The sequence below is a fragment of the Zootermopsis nevadensis genome, unplaced genomic scaffold, assembly GCF_977971745.1.
Source record: "Zootermopsis nevadensis isolate Lab colony 2312 unplaced genomic scaffold, Znev_1.0 Znev_ptg000030l, whole genome shotgun sequence".
In the NCBI taxonomy this organism is placed as follows: domain Eukaryota; kingdom Metazoa; phylum Arthropoda; class Insecta; order Blattodea; family Termopsidae; genus Zootermopsis; species Zootermopsis nevadensis.
In genome coordinates this window covers 12,184,156-12,204,314 of record NW_028259162.1, presented here as the reverse complement: position 1 = coordinate 12,204,314, position 20,159 = coordinate 12,184,156, and the positions used below count along the sequence as shown (strand labels likewise).

The following is a 20,159-nucleotide window of genomic DNA, read 5'->3' as shown; positions in this document are numbered from 1 at the left end:
ATCATCGGTGATACTGTTTTGCTCCCGATGCCTTATTCGTCACTTGTTTTCCTGATCTTAACCTTTCCGGTATCCGGTTGTCGCCTTATATTCTCCTGTCTGGCTTCTGCGCGACGCGTAGCTTGTAAAGGCTGCTAGATCTCTTAAGTAGAGGAATGTATAGGGCACTTAAGTGATCATTGCCACGTATAGTTTTTGTAAAAACCTGCCATATTTTAATCTTGCTGCAAACGGCCATTTGTGACTACTTTCAGATTGAAGTAGGAGAGGTAATTGATTAAAATGTTCTTCGTAATTGGCAGTGAAGCCGTTTGTGTCTGTGGATATGCTTGAGAACGAACGGGGGGAGTGGCTTAGCGCGTTGTATGGGTGCAGTTGGACACTGCATTTGTGTATCGTATTCCATAAAAGTTATAGGTTCAGTGTGTGTTTCGCAAGAAACTTGTTCATGATTTTGTAAGTCATGCGTTAATTTAGGTCAATGTCCAGACTTTTTCACAAGTGTGGCGTCTGATTCTGTTTTTAATTTTTGTTTTGAACGAAAGGCTGGGATGTTTCGTTAATATAGGCACGAAATATAATGATCTGGTATATATTCTCATTAGAAAGTTGAATAATGAATTGGGTGGATTATGATTTTTGCGGTAAATTTTCCTGTGTTCTAATTTTTTCAGCGGTCTTTTGTCGTGATCAAACATGAATGCGGTTACATACTGCAGTGTATATAAGCGCATTTGTAAGTTTATTTATCTCGTTTGTAATTGCTGAAAGTCTTGATTGTTGCATTTATAAGAAAATGTAAAAATATTAAGACATTACTTCGGACTCGTGGACTGGATTAAGTAACCCCGCAGGCCGTATCCTACTTTTGGGACGTACTTTGTACAACTCCATTGTGGGCTCTTGCTAATGAGTGAAGAATTAATTAATCCCCCTCGATTGTTCTGCTGTTTTAATGGAATATAAATTCTGTCAAGAAATTGCCACACGATAAATGAAAGCAATTGTTCGTGGTGCCCTATAACTAAAAATGTAATTTATAAAAAAAAAATTATCTGAAGTGAGCGTGGTGCCAAAATGTTTCAGACGTGAAAGAGGAAATTAGCGACACCAGATGTTTCAGTCACGGGTCGAACTAAAAGAGTAAAAAGAGATGATGTTGAATATAAATAAGCCTTTGGAATGCAGACAGTTGGACATTGCCGGCTGTTGCAGATTTTCAAACGAATGCCAGTTTTTAATTCATTTTTTGCTGAATTTTTACTCTATCAAGTGGTGACTAAATTTAAAAAAACATTGGAATTACTGAAAGCGAGTTATTAGTTCTCACAAACTCCACGATAGTTTTTTTCAAGAGTGTACATAATGAAGATTTCTGTCTTCTGGGTTGTTGCGCTGTGTAGTCTGGTCGATGTTTACCAACGTATCAGAGGTCATACTGCCTCCGTCATCAGGGCGATTCATCGACCAGACTACACAGCGCAACAACCCAGAAGACAGAAATCTTCATACTCACCGCTGTAAAAACCTCAAATCTTACATAGTGTACATAATATTCTGATTTCGCTGCTATGGCTTCAGACTTGGAGTTATGTGCACTTTTTAACATCTTCGTGTATTGTGATTGTAATTTAACCCAGCTGTCGATGATGCTTCTTTCTTTTCGGAAAATAAATAAAGACGAATCGTAAAACTCTTCGGCCGGTTGAACTGGTATTTCTTTGTCTCTGGAAGCCCACTTATTCGTAAGGTCTAGTTGAGGATGTGTACTAGTTATTTCCGTATAGACGTCCACGTTTAGATCGTGAACAGCATCGTAAATGCTCTTCCCGGTTGTTGCCAGTTGTATTTATTGAGGTCGCCATGCGCTCATTTCGTAAAGCGAATACTACGTAAACCATCTTCAGATTAAGCCTGTCGTCTTTGTTAAACATGTTGGTAAGTGTCCATATCGTCTTGTTTCTTGTAGTGTGATTTTTACATTTGTACTCGCTCGTTTTTCTCGCTTACATATCTACTAACCGGGCCGTCTTGCTTAATTCGCTTCTATCCAGTTAATAGTTGACCATGGTGTTCTGTTGACTCATTTGTGGGTCTTTTCTTCCTACCATTACTTTGTTGGTGAGTTTGAAATGAAGGCTGTCTGAAGTGACCTCCAGTAAGAGACCTTCCCCCGAGCTACTTGAATGTATGTTAATAGACAAGTCGTTTTACTGAGTTTCGATATTATTTCATTCTGTCGTGTTTATTTGCCACTGCCATTCCCAGTGATTGCGTAGTACTTATGTTTGGGTCATCGAGGCAGTTGTGAGTCTCAGCATCGTGAAGTGGCTGTTTGTCTAATCCCGAAGCATAAAATGCTTCTCGGCGTGGTTGTAGACGCCTCCTACATTATCTTCCATTATAGTTTGAACTGTAAATACTTGCTGCATTTGAAGTGGCTTTTATGATGGAAATATTCGAGTTACGTAGGTGAGTTTCGTTTATTAGACCATTTTCAAGTCCTTAATTGAAGATTACCCAGCCGAACCCTAGAAACTTTTTTGAACATGAAGACGCCATTGGGTTGAGAGTAATTAATAAATGTGCTTGTCTTGAATTCCTAATGCTTTCCTTTCTAACAGCGTACAGTGTTTGTGTTTATAAAAAATATACTATTAATTGTCCGTCAGAAATGACGGAAAAATTTTAATAGTAATAATCAGTGTTAATTTTATTCCATAAGGCCCCAAATCCCTTGACAACATTACCGTGGCAACACGCGCCATAAATTGAACAGCAAATTATGCCTGGCGACGAACATATATAAATAGAAGACATAACGCCCACAATCCTTTCACAGAATTTTACAATGGCAGACGTCTCGCACAAATTCTTAAATATTATCTGACAGAACCCAAAATCCCTCGGTATTTGTTTTATATAGTTGAGAGAATATATATTCTCTGCTGTGTAGTTAAGCGTAGAGGAATAAAGTTATATTTACAAATGAGGTCACCCATAATTTACATGTTGTTGACAGATGTGTGCTAGTCTTGAAACTGCCATGCCATGTGTATCACACAGGTCAGTAAAATTAGTCGAAACGTATTACACAATCATAGGACAACAGTTTCCCCGCCGTTTTACACTCATAGGTGTGATGAAATTGATAAGTTACTAATTAATTTCAAAACTTTCTTTGCAACTTTGTGTGGATGTGTCCCAGTTAAATTACCGACACATTCAGAAGTGTTATTCAGCTGACCTTCGAGGGTACAGCAGCCAACCGGTGGGGGGAACATTTCACCTTAGGCTTGTCTGCTATTGTTGGGTGGATGGGCGGGGAGCCATTGTTCTGTGTGGTTTGTTCCGGTCCGTCTTCGTAGCTGAAAGAAGTAGGAAGTAAAGTTGCTTTTGTTTGTACTCTGCAGTAACTTAATTACCGTGTTGATAACGTAGGATTATAATCTTAACTGTTGAGACGAGAGATGGCTGCTTGGTTTTCATACTGTCGGAGCACAAAATGGACTAGACGATAATTTACATGACAACAACACGTTTTAATGTCAGAAAGTATGAAAATTTAGTTTTGTATTGTCTGGTAATAAGTAAGGAAATGTGTGGTAGAAAATCTTTTTTAAATTTCTTATTCTTCTGCGTGAAATGGCAAGGAGTTTCTTCATGTGACATAAAGTTCATTGTTCTGTTTGTGCTAATGAGTGCGGGCATAGTTGTTTCGTGCTTTGCATTGCGATATAACTTTGAATCGTTCTTCGTTATTTATTACATTCTGCAATTTATCGAATGGCATTCTGCTGAATAGCTTTTATTGTCATGATCTGTGCTGTTTACGAATGCACGGCATTGAATCTCATTCTTCGTGATTCAGTTTGTGAATTTGATATTCTGTAATTTCTGTTTTCATGGTGGTTCGTATTTATTCGTGTTTATTCTGGTTAGCTAATCACACAGAAGTCGTGTGTTGTCTGTATAATTTCGCTTGCTCGTGTCCAAATAATGGTATGCGTATTTGGGCGCTTACTACGAATTGTTTTTTTCCGATCTTAGGGTAGACTCGTTTTTCAGCGGTTGTACTGTACACATTTTATAATTTTTTTCGTCTGGTACAAGATGGTTCACCTTTTCGTAATTCAATCCTTATCGCAAAAAAGGGCTATAGTCGTTCGTCACTTTCTTTGTTGGCGAGGAAAATGCTGTCATTGTAGTTCCTGTAAGAATTTTGCCGGAAGACCTCGGGAAGTGGGTGAGGATATAGTTCAACAGAACTAGAGATCTATTTCCTTTCTAGCTTATCGTTAGTTTGCTGTGATGCTTGCTGCCATCCTGTTGAAATGTATACAATGTGTATTTCTTCCTTGGTATGAAAAAAATGGTCGTGATGGGGTGCTGCTGTTCAAGTACTGGGCACTGTGTTTTGGGTGTACGAGATAGATTTGCGGATCGCTACACGTGAGAATCTTTTAACCATCAGTAAAAGGCGTCCTGACACGATTTATTCTTACGGTTGTTAAAAAGGAATACATTAATAAGAGCAGTGGGGATGGAGAAAAAAGGAAACAGCAATAACTAGGTGTTATATCAGGTTTTCATGGTGGCTAGTGTGAATATGTCTTGACTTCTGGGATGTTGTACCATGTAGTTCGATTGAAAATTAAGTGACCTGAAACATCTGTAAGTTTCTACGAGACTACATGTACAATATCCCAGAAGACATTATCTACAGTAACTAACTAGATTTGTGAACAATTGGGGTGAGTGACATTTTGTCAAGGTAGTATAATGAATGTTCTTTGAAAACATTTAACTGATAATGCAAATATGTTATTAATTTTATTGCAGTAGTGAAAGGGCGCAGCGTTCTCGTCAACATGAACGTGGTACAAGTGCTGAGCGACGTTATAAACGGAGCCATCGTCGTTCGCCAACATCGAGCAATCACCGTCGTCAGCATAGACACCGCCATCGTGGTGGACATGGGGGCGGCCACACTCATCGCGGACATCGAGATCTGGCAGAGCACAGTCGCCGCTCCTATTCATCCAGTCAGGTGAGTTTTCAGCAGGTCAGTGAAGCTGCAAGGACAAACCTCTCCTGTGGGTTCCTACAACAGCATTAGTTACGCACTTCAGCTACTACCACAGCAATCACTCTGTCAGTTTCATTGACATGAAAATAGTATAAATACACTGCCTTTCCTCCCATAGTATGTGATAGTGTAAATATAGTGAGGTTTTAATGCTGTATAAAAGTGAAGAATGTTAATATTGGGTATATTGAATCTTACGATTAGTTAGTATAAGTTCAGCTGTTATTTTTTTATTAAATATTCTCCCTGCATTCTGCAGTTCATAAAGGGAATATAGATTTTAACTGTCTACTTGGAGTGCTTATGCTCGGCTCGATTTGTTAGTCTTGGCCTAAGCTGGTGTACAGTCGTCTGGCCCATATTTGCTGATGAAAGTGTACACATCCTGAAGGATGTAGATGGTCTGTGAAGCTTGCACAGCTGTCATTTAACTAGGCTTTTTCATAGAATAGCACGTATTGTTCGGCAGATAAGGATACTTTTTCTTCCTCTCACATTTGACCAACTGTCGGCCAGTGTGGAAATATTTGGTAGCTAGCAGATAAAAATTTGTGTGTAACAGCTTTTTCTCGACTGTTGACACACAATTTACAACACGTGGCAGCTTTCCGATATCTCATAACTCGAGGTCTATAATGGAGTGAACTTACTTTAAAATATAAACGGAATATAATGTGTGTACGTTAATACTGTATCACGCTGCATGTGAATCATTGACAATTCTGCATGAGGTCTTTGTTTTAATTAGTCAGTGCCTTGAACCCAGGCATTGTGGAAAAACCTCGCATCTACCTTTTTGTATGAGTGTTCTTATCTCATGACTGTCAGCTGGAAGACCTTTATTTAATAATTTTAAGAAATATGTGACTTGTCAAAATTGACATTACATGCGGTTGGCAGTAGATAATTTTAGAAACGACGCGAATTGGTCTGATAATTGTTACTTCCTACCTCGCGATCCATGGTTTTGTATAAATATTTCCCTGACTTAAGCAGTAGGGACATTTTCAAAGAGAGAAATAGTTGAGATAAATGGAGTGATGGAGTTAATGAATAAATCCTAAGAATGATCCTGGTACGACTTTGAAACGTTGGTTAGTTGTTTCATGGCCTGGTGATCTTTATTTGTGAGAGTGATCAGATTTGTTCCTGACTGACGGCATGTAAATAAATACTCATGAAAGAGTCGCTACAAATTTGTTTCTACACTATTGTGCCATGTTCTTGATTTCACTGAAGCATCAAACATTTATGTTTTTATAATTCTTACTCCGGATTTTCTTTCCGTTCTGTTAATCCACGTACAGTGCCAACTGACAAAGTTGAACACAAGTGTCACTTTCCAGCAGGAAGTGCATTACTCACTGCCAAGTAGTAAAAGCAGTTTCCAATAAAATTGTTCACACAACACTGCAGCTGTGTCTGTTGTTTTGTTTTGTGTGAATATGGTTTGCTGTACTGTTTAAATGCATGTTTTTTGTCTGAATCATGTGTTAAATTGGGTTCTGCTAGAAAGATTTTATCGTAAATCTTCCGAGATCACGGTTCCAAGCAAAATTGGCATCTACAAACTTGTTAATAAAGTTAGGTCTGCTTGGTCTCTCCTGGACAAGAGACATGCTAAAAACTGCTTTGTGCTTACCAAAGAGTAAATAGGGCTCAGTTAGAACACACCGCTGAAGTCATAGAGAAGCCTTCCACAAGAGACCAGCATCTCAAAGTCATCAGCAGCCAAAGCAACTAAGGTGCTTAAAACTTTGGCGGTACAAGGCAAGTGTTGTTCATGCTTTGCAATCACGTGACTTCATTACAACGAAATTGGACTTTGATTTTTTATAATGAGGCTTGATTTCATTTGCATGGACGTGTTTCCTCCCATGCACCTTGTGGTGGTGGGGCTTGAATACCTCAGTGACCCCAAGAGCTACTGGTAGGGCCTCCCTAGCCAGATTGGTCGAGGGCGGAGAGATCAGACTAAGACAGGTACCCTGGTCCTCCAGGTTGGGGGTTGGTAGCAAGGCTAACAACCTTGCACCGTAAAAAGGAAGATGTTTCAAAGCCTCGGGACAGGCAGCAGAGGATAGGACCTAATGGAAGAGGAGAATTGAGGAGGCCATGGACAGAATACAGACTGGAGAGCCATAGAAGAAGAAGAAGCAGAAGAAGATGTTTCCTCCCAAGTTAATTGATGTTTAGTTCACTAAATGTCCTCTTCATGATGTAATTTCAATGCATTTTAGCAATACAGAAAGATTATACTTGTACAGGGACAGCATTTTCAATACATCTTAAAAAAGTTTAAGTTACATATGTTCTTTTTATGGAACAGTATTTGAATCCTGCCAGGAAAATCTTGTAGTGCTTGGTGGTGAGTTATGCAGTTCCTGCCATGACGTGACAGTTGCATTTAACATTTCATTGTATACACTGTGCAGTTGTTCTTTGCGTGTGTGAACTTGACTTCGTCATATCCAACAAATAACTAATGATTCTTTGTGGTAGTTGTTGGCCTTCCTAGATATGGTCCTTGAAGGTCAGCGGTGATAAAGCTGGTGTTTATTTCAGAAGCAGCCCATTTGCTAATGTTGCGTTAAGGAAGGCTTGATTAGGTGCATATGTTAGGTGTTAAGCGTCGTGCAGTTTGGTTGAAACAGTATGACAGAGTATGTACGCCAAGAGCAATAACAGTTTCTTAAATGTACGGTTCTTAACATTAACATGATAGTCTTACAGAATTTGAAAACTGGCCACTGAAATCTGTCTTTTGAAAGGCATGGACAGACAAATTTGTCTTGGAACTGGTGTTTAAATTTTAATACCTTCTTGACAGAGATTGTAGGAAGAGGATCTTTACACAGATAATTATTACCGAAGTTTACAAATACAGGAGCCGTCATCGGAAACTAGGAGTTAGAATGCGTAACAAATATGTAAGTTTATTTACAGACATACACTACTTATGATTTTAAAGATTTACTAATAAAGGAAAGGATTTTATATAAAATTTAATCTCGGATGCTGACATTTTTCTGTGCAAGGAAGATTTTGGTTGGTGTATGAAGTAAACTTCCTTATAATAAATGGCAATTTTTTTACAATATGTGTCGAGGACCCCAACTAGTCATTGGCTCTGACAAAAAATTGAATTTATTTTGCTAAAAATATTTTATTGGTATCTCAGGTTTGTGGATTTGATGTTTGAAAACCGAAGTTAGCCATTTTGTGTGGCTTTAAAATTTTATGTATATTGAATTGTTAGAAAAATTTGATTCTACAAAAAATTTGTGAAATCGTTTGGAAGTAAAGTAGTTTGCTTTCTTTACAATACCATCTGACCAGCTGTGGAATATCGTTCTTGCATGGATCTTTCGCTGTCAAACCTGAATGTCCATTGGTTTGACACTCTGAAAAGATTATTTCTTAGACTGAAATAAATTTGAATGGTCAGCTACAATGTTTGAATTGTTATATTATATGCACATAGCAGAAGTTCATAGTAGTTAAACCTTCTTTCTTTTATGTATTCAAGCAGTAGGGAGGTGGATTCTAGATAGGAATCTGTAAGTACGAATTGCCTTGGCTCAGACTCAGATTACTCCGGCATATTTTATGATTTCTCAGCCATTTAGGAATTCAGCCCCCATTTAAATTGGCATTAAGTAACATATATAGCTTGTAATGCAGTTCTTTTTATTTGTTATTCCAGACTTTTATTGCAAGGAATATGTTCTTCATCTAAGCTGGGAGTACACTTGTACTTGGGTTCTTGTAGTGAGAGGGAAAACAGGTGGTGCATATAAGAGACTGACCAAGAATGCCTAATCACTGTGCTAACTGCAGTGATACAGTGAAATGCGAAGTTATTTCTATGTTGCCCAGACTGTACCCTACGCAAACCTTATCAGCACTTCAGGACTGCAGTGATATAACAAAATGATTGATGCGTCATTTCCATGATCTTTCGTCTTGTCAAACGGGACACAATCTGGTGGGGCCAAATCCGATTAATATGGTGGATGTAGGGCATTGAACCCAAGGGATGCCAGTGTCTGTTTTGGTTGGACGCTGGTATAGGGCCTGACATTGTCACGCAACACCAACACTTTCTGTGTCCACTTGTCTTTTCACCATTGCTGGAGTTTCTGATGATGTGTTGAAGCACTTCTGGTATCATCTGCCTAGCTGAAGACATGCGTTTTCTGAATTGTCTGCTGTTTGGGAAACAGAAAATTGTCAGGTGTTAAATCCAGTTAAGAATCTGGGTGGGGAACCACTGTAATGTGCTTTGTAAAGAAGTTCCTTGTGGAGTAACCTGATGTTACATTCACAAATCTTGCTTTGGTTTTTTCAGACAATTCTGAACTGAATATCTTAATGAAGTGTCTGAATTTCATTACATATTCAGTCACAGATATGGATATTTGTTTCTTCAGGTTGCTATGGTGACTGGATGGCTGAAGCTTGAATCGTCTTCGACAGCAGTTTCGCTTATTTTTAAACCGAGAAAACTGCTCTAACTATAAATGCTTAGTGCATCCCAAGGTCTCTTCAAATGCAGATTTAAGCATTTTGCAGGTCTCCATGACTGTCTTTCCAGGTTTCTTACAGAATTTTTTTGCACACATTCCTCTTGTTCAATACTGCCATTTCACTTCGAGAATGCGTTGTTTGAAAGACTATGTGCCAAGTCAAGGAAGATTCAGATTTCAGGAATAATGCTAATAAATCATGAGCAGAAGTAGTAGCAAAACGCAGGGTGAAACTCGCTTTAAAATTTCGAAGTGGCTTCACTGTTTAAAAAACTGGCACAGAATGTTTTGAGAATCGTTTGTGGGAAAGCAGGAGATATGAATGAAGCTGATATTCTTGATGGTGACGAAATTGACTTCTTTTTCTGCTCACGCACTAGAGAAACTGTGTTTCAGTAAAGGTGATAAATATGCTGATAGTAAAAGTACTATTATTACAATATTAACGATGTAATCCGAAGAATGAATGTGAGGTTCTTGATTCATAAATTAACTATAACAATCGATGGGGAGCACAAGAACAATAAATATGTAGTCATTACTGCTGTATCAGCAAGCAAGCAAATGGCCGTGTAATGAGTTCAATAACTTCAATGTCGCCTTGCGGCGCAACGTTGCCGATTTTTTGATAGATAATGTGTGTATGTGTTGTATTGGGCAAGAAAGCCTTCTATAAGTAAGGAATTAAGTTATTGACGATTCCATCATTTGTCCTCGGCTTACTGACCCCTGTAATCATGTTCGGCGGTATGGTCAGTTTTCGCTCAGCTGCAGCTGTGAAATGGAGGTAATAGAATTGTAAAATACAACTCGGAGTTGGTTGATGTAAACTTCGTTTTCGGCGTGATTTTAGTGGAGACCTAAATTTAAAAATTATTGCGAAACATGGATATTAAGGATGTGCAAGAAATTGTTTCCTTGAGGGAAAAACGCCCTAATAGAATTCTGACATGGATTGTGGAGTTTTTATAACACTTATTTAAATTAATGGAACGAATCGGTGTTGCAAATCTGCGAGTGCTTTAATAACTGTATGGCTATTGCGTCTTGTACGATGGTTCATACTCCTTTCAAACGAATGAATGTCTATTTCTGGTGTGACGAACTATTTTTGAAGCCGCTTCGTCACGAGTTAGTTAGCCACTCCACTCCACCGTTCGAGCCGCCTCGAGTGCGCGTGTTGGCGTTTAGTAGAGATGGCCAGCTGTGCAGGTTTCTACTAGACGTTGTTGGTGGTGTGATGGACTTCGAACGACGGTGGAGGCGGCGGTGGTGGTTGTTGTAGTAGTGATGGTATCGGCGGAAGTGTTAGGTTTCAGTGCTCGTCGATGCTTGTACAGTAAATATGATACTGAATTGCAGAGGGAACACGTTCCCTGAATAGGTCCGTGAGCTGGGAACAATATGGAAATTTCTCATTGGTTGAGCAGTTGTCTTTCATAAACATATCTGGTGATTGTCTTGAGACGGGTTCAGTGATTCTTTTTTCTGTCTTCTTTTGTGGCGGTTTCAATGACGAACCAATTTTCTTGAAGCACGGAAGAAATGCGTTGGTTTCAATAAATGTTTCCCGTGCTGCTACTAGTACAGAGCGGGATGGAAGCAGATTGGTCTCATCCACACAATCATATTTCGGAAGCAGAAGAGCAGCAGCTTGGCCTGTTCTGTAGACAAGCTGTACCTCAGCAATTTTATGGGCTTCAAACGCAGTCACATCTGCAGCATCAGTTGCTGCAGCAACGAGTGTGCGAGTTGTCGCTGACCCCTCAGTCAGTTCCACCACCCCCGCCTCCTCAGCCCCAGATGGCCCTCGTCCAGTCTTCGTGGTGGCCTGTGGTTGATCTCCCGAATGGCACCGGCTCCGGACTCCCGTGGACATGGATTCCATGCATGGAATCCGCAGTTCAGACGGAACCTGGTGTTGAGCCAGAACCCGAAATCGAACCCGATCCCGACCCCGAGGTAGTTGTCATTAATTAATTGTAATCGTAGTTTAGTGAATGGTATTAAACTTATTGTTTGCGCCTTTGGGAAACAAGTTTGTTTTTACCTTGCGCGAAGTATGCAGAGAAACCCAAACATTCGGTTTTTAGAGCACTCGAGGGCATTCGTAAAGCAGTTGGAGCAGAGTAGCGCGGAAAATATTATGGTAATTACAGAATTAAATGTGGTTGGTTTATGTGTTTGCCAGTCGTTGGTCTGTCGATATTTGATTAATGTCGTCATACGAACCTTTGCGCTGGAGAGGAGGGTGGATTTTCATTGCGACATTCGCTTCTACAGAAGAACGAAGCGCGCACGTTACCACGCTTCAACACATTACATTTCTTTATGGTGGATTATGGATTGTGATGGATCATTCGTATTCTCGAGTGCAATCGGCTCGTGTCTCGAACTAATCAGATCGGCAAGTACAAGATAGCACAGGTGAATTAACTTGGCTGTATTTGTAATCTTGACATTTATTGGCAAGTTTGTTTAGCGAAAAGCCATTTTTTGTTGATCTTTCTTGGTTGTTTGCACCTGAAATTCTATGTCGAGCTAGTTCGTGAACCTATAGGGTTCATCGAATTGTAAAGGGGGGGGAAAGAAAAATTCTTGTTTGTATTACAGTTGTGTGTATTTAAACAATAATCATGTTTGATAACGGTGTTTTAAGATGTTTGTACAACATGACTTCTTAATATCTGACGTTTTGAAAGTGATGTAATTTTATGTCAGGATGTATACTACATCCATCACGTTTCAAAGTTGAGTCATATATTTGAAGAGTTCTGTGTTTAGCAAAAACGTTTTGCTCAAATGGAAGTTTTTTGTATAAAGAAATATTACGCGAACGCTTATACCAACAGTTGCTGACTGGTGATGTATCGCAAATAACATTTGTTTCCGAGATTAATCTTATTAGTCCAATGTTAAGAAGGAATAAGCCGACGTTGTAAACGAGTATGGGGTTCGTAAGTTGTATGAGACCCTTGTAACTAGGTTCTAGGAGCAAACGAAAACTAGATAAAAGCAGTTTTAATGTAAGATAATTTGAAGATTGCTGTCTTCAGGCTCACCGCCGTGAAAACCTAAAATTCTACGTAAGATAATTAGTTTTGTGTGTGTGTGTGTGTGTGTGTGAAACGTGGTCACTCACGTAACTGGGAATAACATAGATTCAGGGTGTTAGATAACTTGTTCCTGATAAGAATGATTGGACCAAAGAGGAATAGATTGAAAGGAGAATGGAAAAGTTCGTATAATGAGGAACCTAATAATTGGTACCCTTCGGCAAATATTAGGGTGATAAATCAAGGAAGATGATTTGGAAAGCCATGTAGCACGCGTTGGAAAGATTAGAAGTGTGTAAAGGATTTTCGTTGGAAAGTCTGCATGAGAGACTGCTTAGGAGATCCATGGATACGTGGGAGGATAGTGTTAAAAATTTGTGTTTCAGGAATGGAATTTTGAGGGTACAGACTGATTTCATCTGCCTCAGAAAAGGGTCAAGGGCCGAGCTGTAGCGAACATTGTACTGTCTGTCTGAGCTGAGAATTGACTCGACCTTGAAGCAGTGAGGTCTTGCTGAATGCCGTCATGAAAACATCGCCCATTACTGAAAATGCTCTCATTGTTGAAGCAGTTTGTTAGATATTTTATACTTTAAGCCGGATGATGTACTAAATGCTATACAAATTATGAAGTACTAAGAATCGCAAGACAGGGATTATACACGAGAGAGCTAATTGAGAACTGAGAGCCGATGTTTCTGTGCCGCGTATTATAAAATGGCTGTGTGCCTCCATACTTCATAAAAGGCAGAGAATTTCTTGATTGGCATAGCGACTGTTAGGTTGTCAAGAAAGCTACTGAACCCAACTCGAAAATTAAATTATCTGAGTATTGCATGGTTTCCGGGCAAAGCATATTTTCACTCAACACGTTGATAAGCAAAATGCAACACTGGTCCAGATGGAATTTACGTCAGAGGTAATTCACTGAACCAAAGGTCAAAGTCAATTTGTTCGGCTCTGTTTTTCTTGATGGCACTGTACGTTCAATTTATCTCGGAACCACCCTCAGCCTCTCCTGATGTAAACAAGTTTGTGACTTGCTGGTGGAGATTTCTAAGTTGTATTTTTTTTAATCATCACACAGCAGCAGGACTGAACGCTACAGTAGAAACAGGAGTTCAGATACTTCGGGTTAAGGACTTTTTTTTTCCAAAGTTCGTGAACTACAAGGGAATCACAGAACATGTCTCACTAGGAAATTAATTACATCACTTCCTCTGTGTCAGAGGATATGATTTTCCTGGTTGTTTGATGTCGCTGCATGGCTCCCTAACTCTTAACTAAATATGCGTATTTCTGCGGTGATAATAATTCTGGTGAATTCATCACATGTGACGTGCGGTGTTCCAATACGCATTGTGTTCACTGTACATTAAATGTAGTTGTAATCCCAGTCCTTATGAGCTCTGAAGATTTATTCCCATGATCCCCAGAATAGGCTTGGTCTTTCCATCGTTATTGTGGTCGCTCAAAGTCTCATTTTCCCTTCGGTCCTTAAGGAAATGCTAGTTGTGAAAAGCGGTCTCTTTATTTTTTAATAATTTCTTCTCATTTGTATATCTGCGGTACCGTTTCGAAATTAATTGTATATTATTATAATTTAACATTAATTTTTCGTGACCGTGTTTCCTATCACGGTTGAGATAATCAGTTCTTAGTCGCGTTTACTACGAAAAGTTTGCGAAAAAGGCGCCTGTCTGTCCGCGTATTGAATTTTATTCTTGGTGTTGATACGTTTTAAGAAACATGGTCGACAAATTGAGTTTTTGTTGAAATAACTGACACCACGTGAATGCTTGCGGGCGTTTAAAGTGGAACTCGATATTCATCGGTGTGAAAAGAAATTCAAACAAGTTGTGGAAAAAACTAAACAGGTTTTATGTCCAGTACACTTTTTCGTTAAGTGTAAACAATTTTCGACATAAGACTTTTTATGCTGTTGTCTCAGCTTGAGAACCGTCTCAAGTTTTTATTAAAAATCAGCGCATCGGAAGTGGAACTTTTGAGCCCAGGTACGGATTTGTAAGCTTTGCAGTTGACAACTAAAACATCTAGTCTCTAACAAATAAAAATCATCGCTCGTTATATGGCGAATGCACCAGTATTGTTAGTTATGCCTACATCCTTTGTTATGTTACGCTTTGAAATGTACTTGTATTTTGATTGACGCTTTTAGTGTGTATATATTTTTTTTTTTTTGGCAGTTACTAACCATTACATTATTTTCAAATGAATCGTAAATTACTGCACTCGGTTAGTCGTTAAATCCACGTTTTGTGGTTTTCGATGTCGGGGTTGCGTGACCCTTTACAACTGACACGTGTAGGAATTTTCCTGTATTTAAAATTTATCTGTTAATATAATTAAAACAAAACTAAGCAAATATCAAAATGGCTGTCTTCTAGTAACCACGTGGGATTTATTACTTTTAAACACGTGAAATTTTGGCAGGATTATTGCATAACTGTAGGTCTTCGTGATGTTTGGCTTTCACTTTGCATGAACGGCGTACCTCAGTGGTAAGTTCGTGTACAATGTAATTAATATTGTTGGATTACAGGTTATTTATTAAAACGAAACACATTTCAAACCAGCTCCTGGGGTGTTTAGAATTTTGTTTTTGTTTAAGTCCCATCCTAGATGGACGGCTGTAATTTTTGTTCGTTTTTCTGCGTTCCTCCAGGCTTGTGCTCAGATGGTGCCCATAAATTTAGAAATGATCGCGTCCTCGTAGTTCCAAGTCTTACATCATATTGACCCACGCCTTGCGTAAACTGCATAAGAAAACGAAATGCAAAAACGTTTCTGGTACAGAATACCAACCCTTCCGTGTTCGGGTACGCCAGAGATTTATCATTTGACTTTATCCAGGTAAATGCCGGGATAATGCCTTAGATCATTAGGTCAAGGCCGATTCCTTCTACATCCCAGTTCTGTCTTTCAGTAATCCTTTCGCACGACACCAATTTCAGTTGTTGACAGCGTCATTAAAGGAACGTACTACATTAAAATAGAAGCCTGATGATCAAAAAGCTACCTGACACGACTACTGGAGGAAGTGTACGGGCCTTAACTTGTAGTGAAGGAACATGTAAACAGTGTTATGTAAAATAAGCGTTATCTTTTTCCGTAATCTTTGCTTTTAAAGAAAATGGGTGCTTGGAAATAAAGTTCGTAGCCTCAGTGTTTGATGATGTCTTTAGGGTAACATTGACAGTAATAGATTCAAGCGTCGCTGTCAGAGTTTCGTTTCTTGTATTTTATTGACTGCGGTATGTCCATGGGTACAAGCTGTTAGTCGCTCAGATCTGTCGAAGTTTACCGGACGTAATTCTCGTGTATCAGTCTGCGTTGATCGACTTCTTTGGTTGATACAGCGCCATTAAATATGCTACGATGGAATCTTATGAACATAAATAAGATGTAATTTGGACTAACTAACGAATTGAGAATGTTCTTTTATAGCGCGGATAAAACAACTTTGTAGACAGTTTAACGAGTCTTTGGGTGCCGTTTTTAAAACTTCATTTCACGAGCACGCCAGAACCGGCTTGGAGTGCTTCTCGCGTGGTCAGCAATGCAGTTAACAGCTCGAATACATTTTGAGCATAAGTCGATCATCTGTGGCGCTCAGAGAGAGATTGCTGTCATGTTGGTCTGGACTCTGAAGCATATTCGTGACCGTGTTGACAAATTATGGTATACGTTTTGTTTTTGTGTCTGATACTAGAAATATGGTGTGATTTTTGGAAAGAAATGCGTCCGTGGTGTGTAAAGGGTGTTAGATGAGATACACGGAGCGAACAAGATCACATATACGATTTAGGGATTTGTTCGCTCGTGTCGTGTGCGTGCTCATAGTTTCTGTGTTTTTGAATTAGACGTTTCCGAACACTTTGTGACTATTTCATTCACAAACGTCAACATGTCGTTAAGAACAGATTGCTCAGTCTTGAATAGACATTGTCGCGAAATATATTGTTCAGACTGGTTTTATGGCCCGTGATATTTCGCTCATCTCACATACATTTCACCCGAAAATTCATCTGCATTTGTTACCCTACCTGTTGTGTTGAAGTGAACTGATCGAGTGCTTTTGAGGGCTAGAGAGATGGGCCACGGTGCTTCAAATAAAAAACCATCTGCTGTTACCAGTCTCGATTTAGCGCCATGGTCACGGAATCTGCGCAAGCGAAAGCTCGGGATGTGTGCCAAGAATCGACTGAAGGTAACCACAGTCATTGAAAGGTGGTAGGTTGGCAGTTCGCAGCAGTACGTACGAGTAATATGGAACAGTGAGATTTCAGGTTCTTCCGGCGACGATTGTGGACAAGACTTCTGGGATGTCCCCCCTTGTAGGTTCCTTGAAACTGACCGACGTTGTTCGAGGTTCGTACTGCCTTCATCACAGGGCAGTCGCATCGTCCCGGATGACATCTTCACTATGCAACACATTAGCGGTTGATATGACGTGGATGCGTGGTTACGTTTGACTACGCACTGTTGCTACGCAAGATGTTGTTAGGTGTTGTACTTTCTTGAAGAAACGGCCGTAGCTTTTGTTAGGGCCCTTTTCTAAACGAGTGATTTTAAAATGGCACACTTGCCACTTCGCAGTACCACATCGCCTTCACAAACCCTTAAAAGGAACATACTCTTTGCATTTTGATCCATTGTCGTTAAACTGCCCAAGATTTTTCTGAAAGCTGCGTATAAATTCTTCCACATTAATCTTTAAGCATGATTTCTTTTCATAGCGGAAGTTGAACCGAGTTGACTGATGGTCGCACGAAATTCTGAGGTGGTAGCGACACTTGATGTGGGATGCTGAAATTAGCAACTCTGCGGAACAAAGAATGTTTGCCCAGATGCATTTTAATAATTGTAACGTGTTTTACATTTGTAAGCAACAGTAAAAAATGTACCCGAAGTGAGATTCGATCGTATGACCATTTACGTACGACCCCAGCAACATGAACCCGTGAACAATATTACGTTCGTTTGTTGGAATGCCTACATAGACTGCGCAGTATGGGATTAGACTTTATGAATTCTGCTTGGAACTCCTTGTCAAATTTTCATTCATTGATGTTAGGTAATTGGCTTTAAGATCGCGCTTTTATTATGCAAGTTGCCTCTTACAGTCTTGTTTTTATACAGTTAATTATCCAAATGAAGTAGAGTGTGGCATGAGTGGGGAAAAAGGCGTTTAGCACCGAGGTGTTGGGGAAATGATTCATTAAATGCGTTAACATGACCTATCATCTGCACATTTTGTGAATGATTTCTCCAACAAATAGAGGAACGATACTGTATACTTTATTATATTTTGAACTGGGCAAAGACTGTGATATTACGTTTTCGATTCTATCGGCATGAACCTGCTGAAGCAGTGAATTCGTTTATTTTTTCTAGCAAAATTACACGAAGAAACAAATTCATTCGCCAAATTATGTTTCGCAAAACCCATTGCAGAAGCAATCACAGAGCTTTGCTGCGATCAGGTCGCGTGCTTTCATCTCGAAAGGCAAGGAACGTTATGCTCGTGTTTAATTTATTTGCGGGATATGGCCGTTATATTTGGCTATAAACATTTATTTTTTGTTTCTTCGCCACAGTTTACGTAAGAAATTAGCAGAAAGCTACTGCGTTGCGCATTCTTTCTTGGAGCCCGCTCTGCCTGGTATTTTTAGTCAGGCCAGCATTTGGCAGGGGAGGCAAGCGTAGCCGGAGTATCTTTAGTTGCATCCCTGGCTGCGCTGTTGTCACGTTTCTGAAGAGTACGTGGGGGAGGTCGGAAGAAATGTCTTTTATTTACGACCACGAAAGTGTGTAGTTCAAACGACACGACTCTATTGTTGCAATGGTAGAAAAGTTCAGTGCAGAAACAACAAGAAATGTTGACACAGTTTTACCAACGTGGCGTAGGATGTTTGGCCGAATCCTGTGGTCACCAGTAATCACTTGGCAATATGTGACAACGCTGAACGGACATTTCGGCCTCTGAGAGTTCTCGTCACCTTTTCTTTCTATTGGGGCCAGATCGAAACTGACCGTTGAAGATAGCAGGAGAATGGCTTCTCGTGCAAACACAAATGAGACGATTTCGACGGCACCTAGCAGAAGACATCGCTACTCTCGCTCCACGACCTCAAGCGTGACTCAGCTGCTGAGTGAATCTTGCTCCAGTTTGCTCCACCGTATCACAACGCGGGTACGCGGAGCTTCCACTACCACCGATAATATCGCTACATCAAATCCGTCATCGACTTCGGTCGCCCTTGAGTTGGGAATCACCAGATCCAGGCTAGAAGACAAGTACTCTGCAGTGCTAGACAAATATGGACGTCGGAGGGGTGATGCAGGGACCCGCAGGGTCGGGACAGAATCACGAAGGGTGGAAACAGAATCTGTCCGTGAAGTTTCTAAATCTCCTCCCTTGTTGACAAAAAGTGCTACCACGGCCAATATCGTTCTTGCAGAAAAGGCATACCCCTATGTGAGCAAAAGTACAGCAGCTCCTCTCCGAGAGAAAACACCTTATCGCCATGGTGAGCATAGGCTGCAGCAACAGGCTTATAGTAGCAGTCGTCATAGACATAAGTCTGGTCAAGGGGATCATTCACGACGAGTTCCCGTGCGCCCCGTACGAGCGGGCAAAAGTGAACAGGGTGAACGAAGGCTACTGCTTTCTGGTCTACGTCTCTGCCCTGTTGAGATTGAACCTTCCAGTACTGATGAAACTCCAAAGCGGGAACATCCCATAGAAGATGCTGTGAATGAACGTGAGGCCAGGCGGAAAGAGATTCAGAGCCTGATAATGAAGTACACTGCTTTAGATGAAGCATACAATAAGTCTGCTGGTGAGGGAAAGTGTACAGTAGAGGAGTCTAGTGGAAGAGTTGTTGCCCCAGAAGGAAAGTACTACTTGTTAGATGATGCCTATAATAGAGCGTATGAGGCAACGTCAAATAAGCAAAAGTCTACGAAGTCCTCCAATGTTTTTGCCAGCAAGTACCAGCACAAATATACCTCTGCTGTGGTACCAACTGTAAGTAGTGATCTGGCTTTAGAGCATGAGACAGTCAAGTTTTGTTCGCTCAACTTTGTGTGGCAGTTGAAGAATATCTCAAGCAACTGTGGGGTTCATGGAGTTGAATTACAGATTAATTCATTGTTCAAAGTTTGAAGAAGGGTGTTTTTTTTAAAGTTTCTGTGAAAAGTAAAGTTCCCCCCCCCCCCAAAAAAAAAAATATTCAGACACGTCTGTATGAAAAAATCGTACTTAATACAGTGCTGTGTGTTTGCTTAATAGCTTTAGCATCATTACTGTTCCTTGACATGGAGTGGTGTTTAAAGCTGAAAGTACACACTATAATGAAGTAACTTACAAAATTGCTGGTGTAATCACATGATTGATGCATGATGCTTTGTAATACCAAATAGTTTGCCTCTTTCACTTATATGCAGATAAGACAGCAC

General features: G+C 40.0%; 1 protein-coding gene across 10 annotated transcripts in view; it reads left to right on the top strand.

The window, feature by feature from the left end:
* Doa (CDC like kinase darkener of apricot) overlaps window positions 1–20,159 on the top strand; it is a 77,957-nt gene that overhangs the window by 38,922 nt on the left and 18,876 nt on the right. For 4 of the 10 annotated variants that reach the window (XM_087358439.1, XM_087358440.1, XM_087358441.1 and 1 more), the window contains one exon: window positions 4,843–5,065. In XM_087358439.1, the coding sequence (XP_087214565.1) occupies window positions 4,843–5,065 (223 nt within the window). Of the gene's footprint in view, window positions 1–2,434; window positions 2,473–4,366; window positions 4,453–4,842; window positions 5,066–10,772; window positions 11,581–18,115; window positions 19,729–20,159 lie in introns of those variants that run through there. The other 6 variants (XM_087358443.1, XM_087358442.1, XM_022084052.2 and 3 more) reach the window with 6 other exon arrangements.